The 20,814-nt window shown below is 44.7% G+C and overlaps 8 protein-coding genes across 8 annotated transcripts; 4 read left to right on the top strand and 4 right to left on the bottom strand.

Moving 5' to 3' along the window:
* Positions 1-483: 483 nt before the first annotated feature.
* GGI43DRAFT_418330 (acid sphingomyelinase family protein) lies at positions 484-4,072 on the bottom strand. Its single transcript, XM_083207533.1, has 9 exons — positions 3,140-4,072; positions 2,986-3,069; positions 2,898-2,920; positions 1,947-2,824; positions 1,826-1,879; positions 1,726-1,774; positions 1,541-1,666; positions 1,147-1,479; positions 484-1,084 (listed from the first exon to the last, which is right to left on the bottom strand). The coding sequence occupies exons 1-9, from the start codon at positions 3,335-3,337 to the stop codon at positions 865-867; spliced, it is 1,965 nt and encodes a 654-aa protein (XP_083055469.1). The 5' UTR covers positions 3,338-4,072; the 3' UTR covers positions 484-864.
* A 3,665-nt stretch (positions 4,073-7,737) lies between these two features.
* Positions 7,738-8,982, top strand: GGI43DRAFT_431799 (uncharacterized protein; the record flags this gene model as incomplete). Its single annotated transcript, XM_083209459.1, has 3 exons — positions 7,738-7,768; positions 7,991-8,236; positions 8,300-8,982. 3 exons carry the CDS (start codon positions 7,738-7,740, stop codon positions 8,980-8,982), a joined length of 960 nt encoding a protein of 319 aa, XP_083055468.1.
* Positions 8,983-9,224: 242 nt separating this feature from the next.
* On the bottom strand, positions 9,225-10,843 carry GGI43DRAFT_418322 (uncharacterized protein). The gene is made up of 3 exons (XM_083207532.1): positions 10,147-10,843; positions 9,736-10,085; positions 9,225-9,638 (listed from the first exon to the last, which is right to left on the bottom strand). The coding sequence occupies exons 1-3, from the start codon at positions 10,601-10,603 to the stop codon at positions 9,573-9,575; spliced, it is 873 nt and encodes a 290-aa protein (XP_083055467.1). The 5' UTR covers positions 10,604-10,843; the 3' UTR covers positions 9,225-9,572.
* Positions 10,844-10,949: 106 nt separating this feature from the next.
* Positions 10,950-12,726, top strand: GGI43DRAFT_418319 (uncharacterized protein). The gene has a single exon (XM_083207531.1). The coding sequence runs from the start codon at positions 11,163-11,165 to the stop codon at positions 12,150-12,152; it is 990 nt and encodes a 329-aa protein (XP_083055466.1). The 5' UTR covers positions 10,950-11,162; the 3' UTR covers positions 12,153-12,726.
* Positions 12,172-13,521, top strand: GGI43DRAFT_275964 (NmrA/HSCARG family protein). Its single transcript, XM_083201155.1, has 2 exons — positions 12,172-12,947; positions 13,028-13,521. The coding sequence occupies exons 1-2, from the start codon at positions 12,282-12,284 to the stop codon at positions 13,451-13,453; spliced, it is 1,092 nt and encodes a 363-aa protein (XP_083055465.1). The 5' UTR covers positions 12,172-12,281; the 3' UTR covers positions 13,454-13,521.
* A 1,411-nt stretch (positions 13,522-14,932) lies between these two features.
* On the top strand, positions 14,933-16,539 carry GGI43DRAFT_418314 (Zn(II)2Cys6 transcription factor domain-containing protein). Its single transcript, XM_083207530.1, has 2 exons — positions 14,933-15,086; positions 15,190-16,539. Exons 1-2 carry the CDS (start codon positions 14,976-14,978, stop codon positions 16,393-16,395), a joined length of 1,317 nt encoding a protein of 438 aa, XP_083055464.1. The 5' UTR covers positions 14,933-14,975; the 3' UTR covers positions 16,396-16,539.
* A 307-nt stretch (positions 16,540-16,846) lies between these two features.
* GGI43DRAFT_431792 (RTA1 domain-containing protein) lies at positions 16,847-17,864 on the bottom strand (the record flags this gene model as incomplete). The annotated part of the gene is made up of 3 exons (XM_083209458.1): positions 16,847-17,292; positions 17,376-17,624; positions 17,681-17,864. The coding sequence occupies 3 exons, from the start codon at positions 17,862-17,864 to the stop codon at positions 16,847-16,849; spliced, it is 879 nt and encodes a 292-aa protein (XP_083055463.1).
* Positions 17,865-19,499: 1,635 nt separating this feature from the next.
* On the bottom strand, positions 19,500-20,398 carry GGI43DRAFT_388633 (RTA1 domain-containing protein; the record flags this gene model as incomplete). The annotated part of the gene is made up of 2 exons (XM_083204094.1): positions 19,500-20,170; positions 20,230-20,398. The coding sequence occupies 2 exons, from the start codon at positions 20,396-20,398 to the stop codon at positions 19,500-19,502; spliced, it is 840 nt and encodes a 279-aa protein (XP_083055462.1).
* Between the last annotated feature and the right edge of the window lie 416 nt (positions 20,399-20,814).

Raw genomic sequence — 20,814 nt, 5'->3', positions numbered from 1 at the left:
GGGATTATAAGAGTACTTCTACTGGGAAATGCTCCATTCCTCGAACCGATTTGGACGCTTAGGATAAATCTTTACCCTCTGAAAAAGACCTCCGGGAACTTCCGTTGGTATTTAGAGAGATAGTATCGTAAGAGCCATTTTTAATGTAAGCCACATGCTTGATTGTCTCGATTGTACTGGCTGAGGCTCTCAAGACAGTACGTATCCGACTTTTCCACTTAGAACTCGAGTCTAATCCCACCAACCGGACAAAGCAACCTTTTACGGATGCAGGAACCACTCTTCAATCTCGGCCACAACAATAGTTATACAACCAATCTGATTGTAGATATCGTGATGAAGCGGTCATGGATCCTTCTCAGTAACTATACTGCCCGTAATAAGATTTGACCCAGATCGCTATGATCTATTTAGATTTTTTAATATGGCTGCATTGAGACTCAACAATACGTTATATTTTTATGGAGATAACATGACTAAATTAAATGATGCAAATTACAAGATTGCTGGAGAGAAAAGGCCCGAAGTGCTGTCATTCTCGAGTTTCTGCTGAGAAATAGCTGATATCGGCCATAGTATGGGGCCAGATGTCTTGCGGGAGAATGAAGGAACTATAGGCGCACATTACTCATTTGGCGCCATACAATCCATCATTCTGATACCAGAAAAACCTTTATTACCTCATCGGTTGACATGTGGAATGTCTAGTCTGAAAATATCATGGGTTGATTCCTGTCGTAATCTTCAAACATGCTCCTGCGTCAAGATCGTATTTGTAAAAGAAATGTTATAATGAGTTCATCTCACAATGCGTATAGACCCATATCCGCTCTCTCTCCGAATAAGCAAATCGTCATAACTACATTAAATAGTTGTTCCATTAACTGTGTAGTTCGACGGAACCGTTATGTTCAAGATCGCGCTCCCCAGAATGCTGACGAGCGCATCCTGCAGCGCCTGAACACCGGTCGAGTTCGCCATTGACGAGAAGATTGGGATAGCCTGAGATCCATCGCATTCTCCTGCTGTAGCAACACCAGTGGTGGTATCACGCTTGAAATTGATGCCAGGCTTAACGGTCGCACTATTTTCATGTTTAGCATAGACGTTTGGTAAGAAGAAGAGGTAGATATAGAATAAACTCACCAGTTGTACTGCGACTGCGCCGCACGTAGCTGGCATATCTCCGCTGTTTTGCAGGAGCCAGTGCATGTCGAGGTATCGTAGTTGCGGGTCTTGCGGCCGATGTACTCTTGGAACACCGTATCGTTGCTCTCGAAAAGAACGGTGACGTTGTGCCAGAATGCAGGCGTAAGCTCTGTCGCGACGTCGGTGACACCGAGAAGACTGCCGTAGGTGTCCTTGACTGAATACAGAACCTCCCATGTTGGGTTGGTCTGGTACGTATCCGAATCGATGGCCGCGTAATAGACCGTCATGTCCAGGATACCGAAGGTCACCGGATCAACGTCATAAACACTTCAAGAAAGGGTTAGCCGTTGTATGAAAGGGTACACAACATCTCTCTTCGAGCATTTACCGGAACGTTGGGTTGCCTGAGGTAGGCGTGAGCGCTGGGGCGATGTAAGACATCATAGTAGCAGTGGAGAAATCCTGGTTAGTGTAGTCGCTATACGCGATCTCGAATTCGTCCTTGTGCGTATGACTGCATGCCTCGTTAGCTGTGGGCTACCCTCAAAGCCCTAAGATTAACGGAAGGCGAACCCGTAGAAGACTGCAGCGATTGTAGCATCGAATCTCTGAATGATCAAATCTGATAATCGTCAGCGCACTCTTGTGAGTAAGCTTGGCAGAACTGAATTACCAAAGTAGTAGGAGGCGTCATGGAAAGTATCTGATGCGCCCATCGGCATATGGCCTTCGTATAGACGTTAGTTCGCCATCATACTCCCTGGGCGCATGCAATTAATACCCGATGAACCTACCAAGAATCCAAACCCTCTCTCCTGCCGCCTCAGCTTGCTCCATCTGAGAAACCAACCACGCAAACATGCCAGACGGGTCGCTTTCCCAGTCCTTCTCGTACATCCAGAAGTTTTGCTTATACCAGAAATTGGTGTTAATACTGATAATACGGAGCCCAGAGCTGTCGACAACAGAGTAGCTGCCATAATTAGACGATACTCCTGTGGCCGCCGTGTTCCCGATCCAAGTCTCCCAGTTTGCCGACATGGCGTCATATGCCCACTGTGTACTGATGGTAGTATCGATATCTGCCGGGGGGAAGGAGTTGACTGGACAAGCATCATGGTTTCCTGTCACAGCGTACGTCTTGCCCAGAGCCTGCATACGCGTGTACGCGTCATTGAGGTCATTAGTTACTTCAGCATCGGTAACCATCCACACAGCGCCTTCAACCACGTCTCCCGTGAAGATTGTGAACTCCCGGTCCGGCACGAGGGACTCGATGGCGGCATACATGCTCTCCTCGAGCGACAGCGGCGTATCGCAGTGGACGTTGCCATACGCGCCGGCGGGGGTGTTGTTGTTTCCCGGCTCATCGGCGGTCGTGTAGCTACGACAGCAGATGTTCTTGGTACAATTCCAACTTGCGCCGACGGTGTAGTTTAGGTCAACGTGGATGTCGCTAATGTGTACCACCTTGATCGGCGTCTTGCCACTGGATGCGGGACGCAAGGTCGCTGGCTTGGCTGTCATGGATGGAGAATACGAGGTGTCGACATCGGGCCATTGGCACAGGCCGAAGACAGTCAAGCAGAATAGGGTCGATGTTTTGGTTCCAATAGTCATCTGGCGGAGCGAGTGTGCTAAAATAGGCCCTTCAAGACCAATGGCTCCGGAGCTGGCGATCAAAAGAGTTAGAAATAGTTTGGTAGAGAGAAGCGATCTTCCGCAGCAACAACAGTACAACATACCAGACATCGTCGTCTTCAACCTCCTATGGGATAGCGAGTAAGCATTCATAATTGCATTTCAGCCCGTTCCGTTATGATGTTCACATACAAGCGTCTGGCAAACCTTCACGATGACGTCCACAAAATCCTTGTTGCCCAGGTGAGCCAACACTTTGAGAACATCAAGTAAAGCCTATGGAATCCATTGGCGGATCAGTCAAGAGAGTTCTATCAAAAGAGCAATTATTGGAAATCTTAATCACCTCACAAGAACTACACTCGGCGAGATTCTTAATATCCGCCAGAATATCTGAGAGCAGGCTTCTTTTTTCAAGCTCCTGTCGGGCAACTTCTTGCTTTGCAAAGGCGGTGATACTATTGCGCATAACATCACCAATGGTAAGGGCGGCTGACAGTGTCGACAGCGACGACAGCGCGCCTAAAAGTGCAGTGAATCGCATGGCTCCTTTGGTTTTGCAGGGAAAGTCGATGCTCAACCAACAGTAATGAGGTAGCAGGGTTAGAAAGAAAGGGGCTGGAGCCAGGAAGGCCAGAAGATGGTGGCACGGTACTTCATAAATATCCTCATAGCCATAGTATAATTCATGTCAACCCTTTTCGGAACCTTATATCACTGTGTATCCACGTGTGGCAGGCGAATAGTTATCCATCCTCATGGGGCCCAAATCTGTTTTCGCATTGCGATACTTGCAGAGGGAGGTGTGCTCGGCCTATCGCCGAACATCATAGCCTCGGTACAAAATTCGATCATTGCAAGAACGCAACCTAACAACGGTCGGGATAGGTGGATTTTATGCAAGCGCCAGAGGCACGGACTTGACATGTGCTCGGTATTTATAACTCCGACATTTACAGAACCCAAGCGAATGACAGCTATAGTCTCACTCACGCCTGGCGGGGTTGACAGTAAGTAGAAGCTGGGCTGAGGCGCACTTAACTCTTTATAGCACCGACAGGCACAGCACTCTGATATTAACCGCAGCCTAATACCTAATCCTAAGGAAGAGACTATACTGACTTGGCGTATCGATATTACGCCATTGGGTAAAAACACCAGGTGGGGTAGGGAATCAGGGCCTTCGGCGGAATTAGCAACATCCAAAGGCGGCGGGCGCGGTGGTAGTGCATAAGTTCAGAGGAAGATGACAGGGACGGGGGAAAAAGGTATATCCAATTGTATGGTAGGACAACGCGAACCTGTTCATTAGCGCGACAAGAAAGGGTGTTTCACTCACTGGCATCGCCCCATTATATATATATATATATATAATGAATGAGATAATACCACAGCAGATTGCGATATTGTAGTCGACTAGATACTGTAAGGGGTAGTAGGCATAGTCTTTCCTAGCACGAATATAGAAGCTTCGGATTAAAGTGATACTGTGAATGAAAGTATGACACTAATGAAGGCGGCGTAAAACTAATTTCATGAAAAAGAAAGCTAATTTCTTACAAGGGTTCTTATTCCCTGCGGGGTCAAATAGAAACCTAACTGCCTTTTGGAGAAATGAGGTATGCTAGAAAATATTAGTGAGGGTTTGCCCGAATAAGAAATTAAAATAATGATGAAGGAATTACCGACTTCTGTAGTTAATATATTGATGAGAAAGGGCAGCCAACTTCTAACCCTTGCCTCACTGTATTCGGAAATGGAAAGTCCTGGAGCAGCCAGATCTCCTAACTGAGATCCTAAACCTTAAAGGTTACCTGAGTTTGAACTGAATAATATCCTTGTGATAGTTCGAATAGTTACTCATGATGAGCATATAGTTGCTTAACAACCATCCAGCTGCGATTCCCCAGACTCCCTGTCCGTCGATGACATAACTGTGTGGTAATAATGGGAAGGATATCAAACTGGAATTATGGTTCGACAAACCGTAGGAATTCGCTGCCCACCATGAAATTATACTAGTTCAGCTTTTGTTCCGTCTCAAGTACAGTCATCTTGAACATGCTGTCTTCAGGCTCAAAGATTTTAGTTTAGTATTCCCGCTGGTTCTGAATTGGCAATAGAATCTTTGCTATCCTTTCCTTGAGTATGTAACAATAGCTTCGGTAGCTTTATGCCCATTTCCAGCACTTATATCCCACTAAATATCCGGACTTTCTTCCATAACTGTCTGGTTTATTCTTTGAGGTAGTTGATCTTGACATAGAATTACCACTTTGAATGCCTGACAATCAATATTATTATACATGGTCATCTTGAATTTGTGTATTTCATTTAAAACTAAAACCATAACAAGAACCATATCTGTCGGCCCTTCGCGTGATTGGGCCTTCTCTGTGGCATCTGGAAGGGTACCTCAGAACGCGCAAGGCTCTTCTAGAACACAAAGAAAATTAGAGAAAAGTATTAACGAAAAGCGTGATTCCCTTTAATCCGTTGAGAAGGAACCTGAGACGTGGCCTGGACTTTTAATACCAAAATTCCAAAGACTTAACATACGTGATCTGGCATCTCATCACCATGTTTCGGAAGGTTTTCCTCTATAAACACCAGGCATTTCAGTACCATTAGTAATTTTGTCATCGTCTCTTCCAGGGCCATCAAGACAATCTCTTTTAGATGTAAAGAAATGGTCTCTTCTATTATAGTTGGCTGTCTGTGTGTAGTGGCAGCCTTTGGCCCTTTGGCTAACACCAGTTCATCCCTACAGCTGCTAATCGACAATCATGACCAGATCTAAGGTCAACATCTCGTTCTTATTGACTATCTTCATCAACATCGACCAATTTAGCACTTAACTCCCAAAGCTTATCCTCCTCTTCGGCGCTATATACATGCGGAGCTGCACCCGCTTCCAAAAACCCATCGCCTTTAGCTTCATTTGCAATGCCGCAATTTGACAGATACTTCCCGCTCTTGCCCTCCCAGACTTTACCAACAGCTGCCCAGACAACAGTAGCTGCTCCCTGGGGAGGGTTCATCATTTTCTTAGTAATATTATCATCCTTCTTGAATGAGTCAATCATCTCAGCTGGTATGTAGGCCATCAGCCCAGTGGAAACGCCACCAGGATGCAAAGAAAAGGCGTGAACACTAAAGGGGCCATACGCGCGGTCAATGTAGTTTGCGGTCTAGATGTTGGCTATCTTGGACTGCTAAAGTCGCTTCAAACAGCGACACGTGCTGGCCAAACTCAGCGGTAAAAGCAATGCATTCTCGATTAAAGTTGTAATTTGATTGATACTTCATAATATTAGCTTATTATGGATTTCTTCTTGACTATTAGCTATATATCTGTTCCATATTCTATTATTAATGAACGTTTACTCTTCCTCGCTAATATAGGTAGTTGACGCGTTAATATCGTTAAGTTTAGTGACAATATCAGAGATGAAAGGTAGTTCATCCATCGTGAGAGTTGTCTTCTCATCGGCGAATTGATTGGGACTCTGCCTTCATTCTGTTCTATCTATAGGATCCCATTCTTCTCTTTCAGTATTCCATACACATCAGAAACAACTACACATCTTCGTCTTATTGATGTTTCCACATCTTCATATGTAGCGCGGAACTAGGCCACTAAGTCGGCTATGCCAGTAAGTTTGTAATCTCTCCCATGACTAACGAGACCAACTAGATGGCTGCAGCTATTGTGAATAACGTAGCTAGAAGGATTGTGTTGATCTCACTTCAAAGCTTTTGGTAATGAGTTATAAGACAGACTTTTGCCAACCGCCAGTTGCCGCAGCTTTCCCCTTTCACATTGAGTATAAAAAGGCGTATTGTAGTGCTGCAATATTATGCAATATTTTATTGTTAAGAAAATATAAAACAATTAATTCTCAACTTTAAACAAGCTTGACTAACCAGAGCTGCAAATTAAGAGGACATCTACAGTAGCTTTCTTTTTGCCTCCCTATATGGAGGCTTTATCCTAAAAGAGGAGATTTACATAAAATTAGGACAGAGAAATTGTAAAAATATGGATAACACATACTTGAGACTTAAAATTTTACTTGACTATCTATGATTCTTGACGCATGCGCCATATAATCCCAGTCAACACTAATTGAACACGACGCAGTTCTCCTTGTGGTCATCGCATGGGTTCTCATTGGTTTGATAATAATGTTGGTTGTGGCGAAGCTTTTTTTGATAGGTTAGTTCGCGGTCTATTAAGCATAACAGCAACGCTAGTCGTGATCCTGGCATGTGCATGGGTCCCATCGCGAAGTTGTTGCCTTCTAGCACTGCGTACCAAGCGGATCAATACGAGATTTTCGATGCTCCACAACATATCTTATACGGTCCTTCCCACTTCAGGCCCAACAGCTATGATTATAGCCTACCAGTTTACAATTTTATCAGCTTATTGCTGCATGCAGCCGAGTGCTATTATCGATGGATCGAGTGGGGGAGAGCAAAGACTATATAGATTACGTTCTGAATTACGCATGCAAAAGGGGCGCAGGCTTATTCATGGATGTAGTTGATACATGGAGGCAGAAGTTCTCACTATCACAGGTATGCATTGGTTCTCAATGAGAGGGGCGCCAAAAAAAAAAGGAAAAAAAAAAGGCCCTGCATCGTCTTCTTCGATGTTCTCGATTGCCTTCAACTTGACCCACCCATCCAAATGTTTAGTGGTATCTCGTATTTTCTTTGTAATTTTTTGTTTGAAGAATATCAATTTACTTGTATATAATGTCTCTTAGGTATCTTTGGATAGTTCTGAGGCGAGAATATATCTGGTCGTTCATAAAGTGATAAGAGGCAACAAGTTTTCACCATGCGAGCCGGATGGACCGCAGCTCTAATGCAAGGACAAGTTATTCGAGGAGTAACTTGGTTCAGCTTTCCAGAGCTAAACAGATGGCAGTATAGATGGCGACATTTCAAATTACCTCTGGCAGTAGTGAGTTTCTTAGTCGTATACGGAATTGGTCTTTATTTATCCGGATTCTATATGGCTGAAGTGGCTTTATCACCACTGTTAGTTTTTTTTTTCAATCCTTTTACTAGCTTCTAACAAGAAGCAGTCTTTCAATAAGAGCATATCTAATTCATCATATTCTTTCTTTTAGAACGAGCTTTGGGGACAGAATGCCTGCTGGTCCGACAGATATATCCAACATAGCAAAACATTTATGGAGACCATACTTGCACAACTTACTCGCAGACTCGTTTGTCGCCGACAATGGCGAAGAATACAAGATTCCGAGCGATGCCCATCGGTGGACGAAACCACTTTCCAAGAAGCTCATTATTCTCGACATCGATAGCCGGCCTAATGCAAACACTGGAGAGATTCTGAATAGTGAGAAACCAGATCTTTCTATGATAACTGGCAGGACTGCTGGTTTTATAAACCATTACCTCTATGGTAGGATATTGCCACCGTCTATTTCCTTCATTTTTTGATTAGAGTTAACGGAATCCTTTGCAGCATTGATCCATGGATATGACTACCGACTTGTTCGAGCCCCCAATTACAATGACCGATATGGCACCTGGGTTAAAGTTCCTATCATAAAAGAAGCTCTAAAGTCTCATAATATTGTGGTCTTCCTCGATGCAGATGCCGAATTTGTTCACCATCACCTTCCAATTGAATGGTTGATGAGTCTGTGGAATATAAAGCCTGATACTCTTGTCGCCATGGCGGAGGATCCAAATGAGAAGTTCAACGAAGATGATAAGGGCCGATTACTTTGGAACACAGGTTTTGTCATTGCACAGCAGAGCAATCGCACACTAGAGATGTTTGATGCCTGGGAAAGCTGCCCAACCAGCGATCGTTACCAGAAATGCGATCATTGGCTAAAGGAATGGGCGCATGAGCAAGCAGCCTTTGGATATTATATACGTTACGATTACACTGGGCCAGATGAGTTACGTGCCATCCCTTGTGACCAAGGTAATGGTGCACCATATATTGGCAACGATAAATGCCGTGGTGTCTTTGTCCGCCATCACTGGCGTGACAAAGAACGCACCATTCAAAATCTTTATAATTCAATTCTCAATTTATTTATTAATAGATTACATGGAGAATTCCATACTGAGATGGATCGCTATTTTCTAGACGCTAGTAACTATACATATCCATTAGATAGCTTAGTTATTTGAATATTTTTAAAACAAATTTTCGCTACTATTATATTACTATGTCTAATAAGAGTAGCAAATATATAGGCTTAATATGAAATGTAAAGTAATAATTAAATAGAAATTGCATTCAATTCAACATGATATTACAAACCATATACTAGATTAATTAGCCAAAGATGTTTTAATCATAGCTAATAATTAACTTTTTTAAAAAAAATTGTTTTAAAGATATATTTACAGAGGTTTATCTTTTCATAATGAAACCGGCGTCAGCTCTCGTATCCTTGCGCTCCAGCGACGATTGGGAAGCTGAGGAACACAAAGGACGGCTTGTATGAGTATGGATGTTCTCGTAAATCTGCTACATACAGGCAAGTATCTGCCCGGATCTGGAGCCGCGCTGTCCAAAGTGCACACGGTTCCATATTCGTCTCCATCAGTTCTTTACTAGAGGACAGCCTTGAACCAGCGGATGAGCACGCATGGATGGAGGCTCTCACACCGAGCCCGACTGTGAGATGCAGTTATTATACGCACGCAATGTTATACCCCCCAATTCCTTAAATATCTAGGCTATCCAAGGGAAGAGCGAGAAGTATCATTCCAACCTATGCCTGCTTTTTATTCTTGTAAAACTCTGCAAATCCTGGAATCAATCCCGTCAGAAGATAATCCTATAAAAACGTTAACTGTTAGCGATGTCAAAGTAGCTGGGCTCTTAAAGTGCCTCGCGAGTCGTGCAGCACAGTTCGAGATGTTTGAGCCACTTACAGCCAACCATGTCGGAAGCCACCACATTAAATATTTGACGGGAGCTGCCATAGTTCCCCGCCAAATCTTCCCATTCTTTCCACTGACCACATCTCTTACCACTTGCTCAGCGTATAGGTCTGCCCTCATTGCCTTATATCCAGCCTCTCCTTCAGCTCTCCGCCGCAACTGGTCCTCGATGGGTCGATAGTACGAGGTTTCTGGAAGCTTAAAGCCCTGCAGGCCCTCAAAAAATCCCGACTCAACAACACCTGTTTGCACTGTGATTACCCGCACGCCCAGTGGCTGCAGCTCAAGCCTCCATGCCTCGCCTGCAATGGCTAACGCCGTCTTGGAGCTTCCATAGATTGCTAGTCATCCAAGCTTTAGTTCACAATTATTTTGTTTTAAGAACTAGAGAGCTGGACCTACAATTGAACGGTTCATAGCTCTCACCAGAAATTGAGCCTTGGTTGACGATGGCCCCTTTTGCCTCGATCACAAGCTCCGCAAATGCCTGTGTCGTACGGATGACTCCCCAAAAATTGACCTCATAGAGCTGCTTTGCCTGTTCTAGATCTAGATCCAGTAGACCTGAACTGTAACCTATCCCGCCGTTATTGAACAGCACATCGAGTCCCTTCCCTCTGAGTATTACCTTGACAGACTCGGCGGCGGCATGGACAGATTCATCAGATGTCACGTCCAGCGAAAGGGCATAGACATTTGGAAGATCTCTCAGAGTGGCCGGGATCTTTGTAGGGGATCGAGCTGTTGCAAATACAAGATATCCTTGTTTCTGAAAGGCCAGCACGAGGGCTGCACCTAGGCCACCGGCAGAGCAGCCTGTAATAAGTACTGACTTGCGGGGTTGAGTTGACGGTGTCATTCTCAACGCTAAATGCTGCTAGCCAAAGGGTCCCAATACAAAATGCATGGCTAAAAGAGCACATCAAGTATTTTATATCAATTTTCCTGCCATACTTAGAGTTGCATGAATTAATAATTGAAGTTAATAAGGGGGCGGATTGTAATTGGCCCGAGATTCTAAAACTATACTTTGGACACTGGCCTAAAACATGGGTAGCGGAAGAAGTCCAAATGCTCCGGCTCCGCTCCTGCTTGTACAATTACTTATTCTAGATAAAGTTACTTATTCTAGATAAATTCACTGATACAATAGGCAAATCTGTTGCTTATTTAGCAATGATTTACTCCGCACGGTAGGTATAAATTATTAACAAAAGACCCACACCGCTCCAACGTCGGCGGTTTGCTCTCCGCATTACAACTACTACACCTGCGGGATCTAAACTCAATTGGTCTAGCGGAGCGTATTCCTGAAAAAGACCCTTCCTCAGCTCAAAAAGACTTTACCAAAGTGTCTCAGCCTCCTGCCATGAAGCTTTTACCTTTCAAAGTCGTACATTCTATGACTCGACTTTAAGATGGCAACTATTCGGAAAGCATGTCGCAACTGCACATCCTCTAAACGCAAGTGCACCATCCAGATCCCACAGTGTGAACGCTGCTCCATGAAGGGACTTCGATGCGTATACGATCTCGAGCCTCTCAGCGCATCGGCAGTCGATAGTGAGAAAAATCATAAAGCCGCCCCTAGTACATTCAATGATATCGAATCTGGTTACTGCGTCATGAAAACTTTTGCATCCTGCCCTTCCAGTATCCCAGGAATTTGCAACCCTGAAGAGTCAATTATATTGGATACCATGCATTTAGTCGCTCAATCAGTCCACGATCTTTTGTGGAAGCGCAAGCCGGCCATGTTCATCCATCCAGGGTTACATATGCAAGGCAACTACAATCATTACGGAATGTTGGTTGAGAACCAATTTGGAGGAGTCAACCACCTGGGTTTCAAACGCCTGCTTAAAGTCGACATTGAAGCAGTACCAATACTAGAAGCTCTCACAGCAGTTCAAGCTCTCCTGATTCACATGACAGTATCCCTATTTAGCTCAGATCCAGTGGAACGAGTAAATGCCGAAAAGGCTATTGATATATTGTGTGTCTGGACTCAGACCTTGTTGACATACGCGCAACCCAAGCTACCTGCCGCTTTGTCTCCGTGGCAAACATGGCTCTTTGGTGAAAGCGTTCGACGAACCATAATCATTTCACATGCCGTAGCTTTATTTTTCCTTAGTTTAAAGCGCGGGTTTTGCTCAAACTGTCTTTTCTTTGAGTCACTCCCAATTGATAGAAGGCCGGGTCTGTGGTTGGCCGAATCGCCCCAGGCATGGATTGCTGCTGCAGGAGTTAAGCTCGGCAAAGAGGTTGGGGAGCGGCTAAGCTCTTTGCATGAATTTGCACAAGACCTCGACATGACAAGTCCAGATTTTTCTGGGGATATTTTTCTAACCGTGCTTGCAATTGGTCATAACGGAAGGCAAATGAATCGAACCAAGGGGAACTAAACGCAGTTTGGAACTTCGCGCCGCTGTACCATGTAGTACGCAAGCATTTGTGATTGATCAAGGGGTACAACGCGGGATGCGGAATTAGAAGAATTTGTTAGCTAGATTGAGGAACTGTGAAGGTATATAATGTGCCGATATTGTCACAATCTCGCATTTTATGTTGCTACCTACTACATTTCGTTACAACATACGACCATGTCTCTAGCAAAACCCATTCTAGTTGTTCTCGGTGCCACTGGTACTCAAGGCGGGTCTGTGCTTGCCCATTTTCTATCATTATCACCCTCTCCCTACGCACTTCGTGGCGTTACTAGGGACCTATCATCGGCCAAAGCCGCTGCATTGATCGCACAAGGGGTAGAGATGGTCGTTGGTAATTTCGACGATCCTACATCTCTAGAGGCTGCCTTCAAAGGAGCATCCGCCATCTACAGCGTCACCGATTACTGGAACCCTATGGCTGATCCTTTGCAGCACCAGAAGGCTGCTGCAGCTGGTCAGAGCATTGGACATTTTATCAGAGAATATGAGACTCAACAAAACAAGAACATTATTGACGCCGCAGCTAACCTTGATGGCCTCGAAAGATTCATATTTTCCAGCTTACCAGACACGAAAAAATTAAGCAGTGGTAAGTATACGCATGTCTTCCAATTTGATTCGAAAGGAATAGCCGAGGAATATGGTAGACAAACGCATCCGAAACTATGGGCAAAAACAAGCGTATTTTACGCCCCCTTTTACCTTGAAAACTATTTTGGACCTTTAGGCGCTCTCTTTCGACCAAAATTGGTAAGCTTTCCCGACAACTCAATGATAATTTCCTTAGCGTATCTTCAGTTTAGGTCAGTTTCTTGCTAACAAGATATCAGGACAAGAGCAAAGGCTCTCTCACGCTTGCAATCGCAGAGCCCCTGGCCAGCACTCCTCTTCCGTGGTTCTCCGCTGTTGGTGATACTGGCGCTCTTGTATATGCTCTGCTTCGAGCTGCACCGGGCAAAAAGCTGATTGGTGTCCGCGAGCTTCTCAGTCCGCGGCAACTTGCCGAGCTTTTTGCAGAAACCCTGGAAAAAGGCATCGAATTTATTGGCCACGTTTCAAGTTCCGGATCAGATGATTCTGACATCACAAAAGGTCTAGCTGATTTGATGGGTTGGTGCGTTGAATTTGGGTATGATGGTGCGAAAGTCGATCAGAATATCGTGACGCCGGAAGATTTAGGTGTTCCGGTAGCACTAGGGTCGGTGAAAGAGTGGTTCCAGAAGCAAGATTGGGACCAATTTCTTCAATTGAGCTGATAACATCAATGTCCAAGTCGGTATCAAATCGTAAGTAGCCACGTCTTGGAACGTAATTGGCAGATTTAGTAGAGAATCACATGCACGAGAAGATAAACTTAAAATAGAAATGAGAAAACGAGAAAGAAGGAGAATATTAGTAAGCATTGCAATATGATATGCAATGCCTTAGTGAGAACATGTCCCCGAAAACCGAGTCACTTGTGGGGAATAGTCGTAGCGTTCGGACATACTTATGCGATTCAATAAAGCATGTCTCAATATGCACGCCGTATCGATTGCATGGCCATTCCTGGCGTTACTTTAGCCTCGACTAACAGCGCGCCAAACGTCGGATTTTCAATTTTAATGAATTGCAGCTTTTGACGTTACCTCAAACATAGATCTGCCGAACGTTATTTTTCCTCCCCTTACTTTCTCTTAACATTGCGTCTTAGGTGTGTACGATCTCTCGTGGAGAGTAGGCGTTAACTCAAATTAGCCCTGGTATAAAAGATAAATAATCTCTAACTTACGCTACCTACTTTATATATAGATATAACTTCACAACTTAACACCACTTAAGCTCTTCGTTTCATTTGCTTTAATAATATACTTTAGAAAGGGTTTAGACAAAGCTCAGTGAATAAATGCTACTCTCATAAGCAACATATATTCTGCCAGTTGCTTAATGTGATACGACCCTGTATTCAGAAAATCACTTTATACATGACAATATGCCGCTCAGTTAACCAATTAACACTCCGGGAACATACTAATGTATTCCAGACTACCTAACAACTAACCTGTACCTCACCTCGAAGATTTAGCTGTCAGTAATAGAGTTTTTATTAGCTAGCATAGCACAACACTGACATCTTCCTACTATTGACAAATTATTTAAGCGTCCGAGGTCCAATCCAATTACAATATAGATATTTGGCGTATTGTACTTTGCCGAATAAACATAGGTCCTTCCTTGAACTTGCCTGAACAGTGGAAATCACCGGCGATTATGCAAAACTATGAGACATGACCTAATACGTCATTACGTGAGACTATTCTTCATAGCGACACAATATCAGTAATGATACGTCAACAGATTCGTCATCTGAGAATACCGGGGGTACTAAGCCACGGAAGCTTATCTGTCGTGTATAGATCTATGAGTTCTGGCGGGTACTACTTCCGGATTCCCTCACAGAGTTACGAAGTAGGCTATGAACCCTGGCCACTATTTACTAGAATCAGTCTAATGGCCGCCAAAGAGTATGCGGTGGAGCGGAGTAAAAAGCCCCTTAAAGTTTTGTAAGGGAATCCGACATGGGCCAGCCCACTAACACCTACCTTCCTAGCTATTTATTAGCCTAGCGTAACCGAGAAATCTCGTATACAGTTGATTTTTCTTTCCCGAACGATTTCGCGGTTCTCGTTTCTACAAGTCAGGATCCGATTGGCTAATCTCTCTTTGCGCAAAAGTCACTCAACTTCCCTTATTTGATCGATACGGGCCTAATTGGAAAACAAGTTGCTGAATATTGATATGGCCCATGAAGAATCCCTCACCGCTCCAGATCTGCTAGAACCTCGTACCCGTAAGCGGCATCGGAAAAGTCGGGCTGGATGCGGTATCTGCAAGAGGCGAAAAATTAAAGTGAGACCCCACCCTTTTGCTGTGCATTTCGATCAATCCGTTCAATCAATAAATCAATTTTCCGAATAAGAATCTCGCTAAGTCCAAACATCGACAAAATTAGTGTGATGAAAGAAAGCCTTGCTGCGCCAACTGTGCAAGACATGGCGTCGAGTGTGACTTTCCGCGATCGATAGCAACTCCTCCTCGGAACACCAATGCCGCGTCAAGATCGCCGCTGAACCAGACCCAGATACCGGCCCCTGATAATGCCCTGATCTCGGACGACTTCGGCGAAGGGACGTCCTGCCGGATTCCGATTCTTGAAGCGATCCACCTGGAGCTTTTACACAACTTCACCACACTGACCAGCCAGACGCTCTCCGGAGACCCGGTGCTCAAAAACCTCTGGCGCATCAACGTTCCCAAGGTTGGATTTAGTCATGACTTCGTGATGCGCAGCATTTTTGCTCTATCAGCGTTGCATATGTCCCTCTTCGCCAGCGATAAGCGGGAGTTCTACTTGAATATTGCTCGGTCCGAGCACGGCGCTGCGCTCCGCGAGATCTCTTCCGTGCTCTCGCATGTCACGGCCGAGAATTGCTCCGCCATCTACATCGCCGCAACCTTGACTTTCATCTACGCCTGGGCTTCCCCCCGCCAGCCTGGTGACTTCTTCCTCGTTAGTAGCTCCGGCGTAGCTGAGTGGGTTTTTCTCATGCAAGGGATACGAAGCATATCCGAGACTTGGCGGACAGAACTACGCCAGGGGCCATTCAGCCCCATGTTCCGGCTCGGCCACAGCCGCATGGAATATGGAAGCGGGAACTACCGTACGTCCGCAGCTTGGCTTTCGAGTGTCGAACATACACAGCTAATGTACCTACGGCGGACCATCATGCAAGCCACCTCAGACACCCAGGCCGCTGCCATGTACCAGGAGAGTATTGAAAACCTTGAGATGTGCTTTTGTTCTGTCCTTGGCGCCTCGAGCAACTCGTCGCCAAGCCAGGGCTGTAACTCAATGTCACCACACGACGTGATGGGCGGGGGGGCTTTGCCCGTGGCACCTGTTGTTTTGACATCGACCGTCTATGCGTGGCTATATAGGATGGATCATAGCTTCATTGAGCTCCTGGTGCAGCGAGACTCGCTAGCACTAGTCATTTTTGCTCATTTTTGCGTTTTGATTAAGCTCCTCAGTGGCTGTTGGTGGATGTATGGGTGGTCGACCCATCTTTTACAAGAGATTTGGGATCTTTTGGACGAGGAGCACAGGCTGTGGATTCGCTGGCCAATCGAAGAGATAGGGTGGAGACCAAGGATTTGATCCAGCATCTCCTAATTTTAACCCTAACATCACGATCTACTCTTACCTTAAACATGTCTAGGCAGTGTAGTACTGTGCATCTATTTAAGATTGACACTACTTCAGACAAAGTTATAATATATTTGTGTTTCTTTTCCTCTATTACTACATACGTTCATCGTTTTCAAAAAGTTACCCTTGCCAGGCTTAGGATCAGTTAAAGAGCTATAACTCAAATGTGCTTGAGAAGCGCAAACAGAAGCAGTTAGCCGGGGCCTTGACTACATTCGTTAAGCAAAAGTTGCCACAGATGCCGAACCTATAGTTGTATTCGTCTGCCATTAGTGAGATATGAATAGGACACAACGTTACAGGACTCTATTTAGACTATAATATATAAGTGCTCTGAATATTTCAGAGCAGCCGTTCAATCCCTAGTTGTTCTCCCTTCTTCTCGACTTCAATCCAGGGTTCACGGGTAGGTTTCTCTGTAGCTGTAGCTAACATTATCTGACAAGGGGATGCTTCCCTTGCTCTCAGGCACCACTATGCTACCTGGATGCCAGAAGATGAAGAGGCCAGAAGTAATAAACATGAGGGTCGCATCGAAAATGTATATATAAGCCTCGCTCGATTGCAGAGGACCAGAAAACCCGCTGGCAAATTCGGCGACACGGAATACGGATCGGACCATGATGATGATGCTGGCGGCGTACAGAACGTAGAGGAAACGCTGCCATGGAATAGCAATAGTGAGCGAAGTCGGTGTGGGTGCGCGCACGATACGCCGGTGGAAGACGCAGGTAACGATCATGAAAAAGCCGAAGAAAATGACTTGGAATATGAGACCTCCTGTGATGATGTTCTCTCCCAAGTCTATCGCGGACTTCGTTTCAGCTTTAGCGAGCATGCCGCCTCCTAAATGCGTATGATATTCAGTCCTCTGCGCTTTGTCCAATTGCAGCGGCACCACTCCGTTACTTTTGACGCGTTTCACATACCTGCAGACTGAATAAAGAAAGAGAATATATCACCAAAAAGGAAGACCTTTGTTAGCCACCTCGTCCTGATGAGCGAGTACATGCCAGCATGCAACAAACGAATCAGGCGGCCGAGCGTCATATAGATGGATGCAGCAAGCAGTGTCGGCCCAAGAAGCAACGTCAGACTCTGAAGGATATACGGGCCCGTCGTCCAATTGGGCGACTGTCCCGCAGAAATATTCCTTCCCAAGTAGCCCACCGCCTCAACTACAAACACAGTCAGCCATGCACAGGGTTTCTGAGCAATCCAAAGGAAGACGTACATATCAATCCAACGATAAAAGGGACGAAGTACCACACCCTATATCGTAATAGCTTGTATAGGTGTGTGAGAGCAGATATGGTGAAGAGAGCGACGAAGGCGCCTGCAGCTCCCTTGTTTGGATAGTAATGGTACAAAGAAAAGCCGCCAGAAGAGCTGGAGTCACTCGATGCTGGTGATGACATGATCAGATCCGCCTGTCGATATGCCTTTCGGAGGATACAAGCAACACGATTTAACAAGAACCTAAACTGTAAACGTCTTCCCTTCCACTTCCAGAAAATGAAACAGAGAAGAAAAAAATTTAAAGAGTGAATGCAGAGATGATAAAAATTTAGCCTGACAAGAAGATAAAAATAAAGAGCGAGGGAGGCTTTATTGACTTATAATATCATATCAAATTCTTGCGGCATAGTAGTCTTTTAAAAGAAATATTGAGCTGTTTGAGGCTCTCTCCCAACATCTTAGCCCTTTTCTCTATGACCTAGCCCTTTTCTCTATGATGGATCATTGGCCATAAAGACATGGGAACACGCAAGATGGCTCGTTTCACCTGGTCCCATATGTGAGAGTCGACCCAATATGTCCTGGAAATGGTATTAAGATGAGGCCCGCCTCATGCGTATCATTATAGGTCGGTCTAAGCTTCGGGTTGGTAGTGGCGCAGCATTGCGTTCGCAACAGTCGTTTAGTACCGAAACGAGCTCGGGTTGCTCGGGTTACCCGGAGACGTCTCGTATCGGGTCAGCTCCTCAGCTTCGCTAGTAACGAGAATGCTCAAAATGCCCCACAGATGTGGTAGTAGTGTCAAACTGACTCGAATAATTATTAGCCTGCATCTGTTCGAATTTATTATCTTGGTGGTGACTTTGGGGTGCAAATGCACAGCATAGTTATATTAGCTAAAGCCGATAACCTTGAATTTAGACATCAAGATAGGCGATGGGCAGTGACATTACACAGGCAAGCAAATGCATTTCTTGCGCAGCATAATGTTAATACGCTAGAAACTACCAAGGCCAGCTTGGAGATTTGGTAGCTCAGATAGACACCAATACCATCGCGAATGCAGGGAATCCTTAATCACTTGCTTTATCGATACCGCCAGAAATAATTGGGTTTTCGAAAGGAGAAAGTAGCAACAAATCTCAGCCATTGCGCCAAAATTTCCTCAGTCTTGATTCAGGTAGATCTCTGAAACGTGGTAAGATGTTCGAGCATTGCCAACGAGTGGATAAGATAGACAATACAAAAGAGATATAAATTTTATGTTATTGATTTCTACCATTTTATTGGAAATACACTGTATATTCACCAAATATGGGCCGCGTAGGGACCATGGATCTCTCACATTTTACTTCTAGCGGACTCGCCGATTTCCCCGACGACTAACATCTCGATGAAATAAGCCTCGATCTCCTGTGTAATAAAACATTGAACAAAATGCTGAACTTTATTTATAAATCCTTGAATTGCTATTCAACTTTTCGTTGATGTAAAATATTGTTAAAGCGATGAGCCTAATACACCATTGCTGTGTGGAACTCTGTAGAACCTCCAATCTATCACTTGTCAGAGCTCTAATATGCTATCGAGCAGACTTTTGCGTAGTCTCCATTACTATAAAGCCAAACACTCATAGCTTAATTATATATCTATTAAATTGCGTCTACCATCCATAAAGGATCTCTATGTTGTAACTTATTCTGCTAATCCGAATAACAGGGCTACAGGAAATGTAAGAAATGTTTCTTACCACGCCGGAGAAATAATTAGGCAAGACTTTATAAAACTTCGAACTATATGGCAAAGAATCTTATTTATAACTTATCTCCTCCTGGACTGGTGTCATCTCCAAGTCGGCGGTTTTTAGACTCGCCCAAATGGCTAGGGTACTTCCAGGCAAAGCCGATCATGGTAAAAAACATGAGCATGCCATCCATAACATATACAGTCCATTCGTGAGTGAGTAGATAGCCATCCTGGCCCATGGCGTACTGGATGGCACGAAAAGTATTCCGGATCATAATGAAACCAGAGGTCATGTAGAGCATCACCAGAATGCTCTGCCAGGGGATATCACGGAAACTTTCGATGTTGCCGTGCTTGCGAAAACGGAGGTGAAATAGCAGGGCATTCAAGCAGAAGACAGCAAACGCCACGAGCTGGAAAACGAGACCGCCAACGATAATATTCTGGCCAGTCTGTGCCTTGCTATTAGAGCCACCCTGTACGAGGATACCCGCACCACCGCCTTGAATCATGAAGCTGAGAATATCGGCTGTGACGAATATGCGGGTGAGCCATCGGGGTGACATTAGTGAGTATTGTGCGCCAGAAACAGCTATAATAATGCGGCTAAGGGTCATGTACAAGGACGCAGCGAAAAGAATAGGCGCAAGAAGCAGGAAGATCGATTGTAGAATGTACGGAATGAGCTCTCCCGTTTCATCATATGCTATAATGCGTCCAATATATCCGATAATTTCAACTGCAGAGATCTATGTGAGAACTGGTAGTGTTTGGCGTGTAATGAGAAGGCTAACTCACATATGCCACCTATGATAAAAGGGATACAGAACCACAAACGATGTCTGAACATCAAAAAGGTTTGGCAACTTGTCGTAATCACGAAGAGGATGGTGAAGACAACGGCTGCTGGTCGGTTGGGTATGTAATGCCACAGCGGATAGCCATTGTGTGTTTCAAGGATCGGCATTTTAGCTCTAAAGGGTTTTGAAGAACTTGTCGCAAAGACAAGAAAGCAAGATTAAAGAAGACGAAACTCAGGTGTTGCACGTATTTTTTGTGTACACTGTAACTGTAGTCTTGCTGCAAAACTTCAGTCAAATAAGCCGAATAATAAAAGCTGGTTGTTTAATAAGAGAATTCGAAGCGCAATATGGTATTTATAACTGTCTAAAGGAAAAGGGACCCTGAGGTAGTAAGTCGCAGCCTCGCTAAAGTTTACCAGCTAAGGTGGAACCTTTGACCGTAGTATCCAGCTAGTCAAGTCTAGCCAGATAGCAGATCTAGATTCTTCAAGAAAACCCGAGGGTATTTACGATCCGAATGTAAAATACGCGTTAGCCTGTTGATTACGCGTATCAAATACGAACCAGCGCCACGTAACAT

The sequence above is a fragment of the Trichoderma evansii genome (genome assembly GCF_050947405.1).
Source record: "Trichoderma evansii strain SZMC 28006 chromosome Unknown GGI43scaffold_35, whole genome shotgun sequence".
Lineage (NCBI taxonomy): Eukaryota > Fungi > Ascomycota > Sordariomycetes > Hypocreales > Hypocreaceae > Trichoderma > Trichoderma evansii.
Note: the sequence above shows the minus strand (reverse complement) of the source record. Positions and strands in the feature narration are given on the sequence as shown.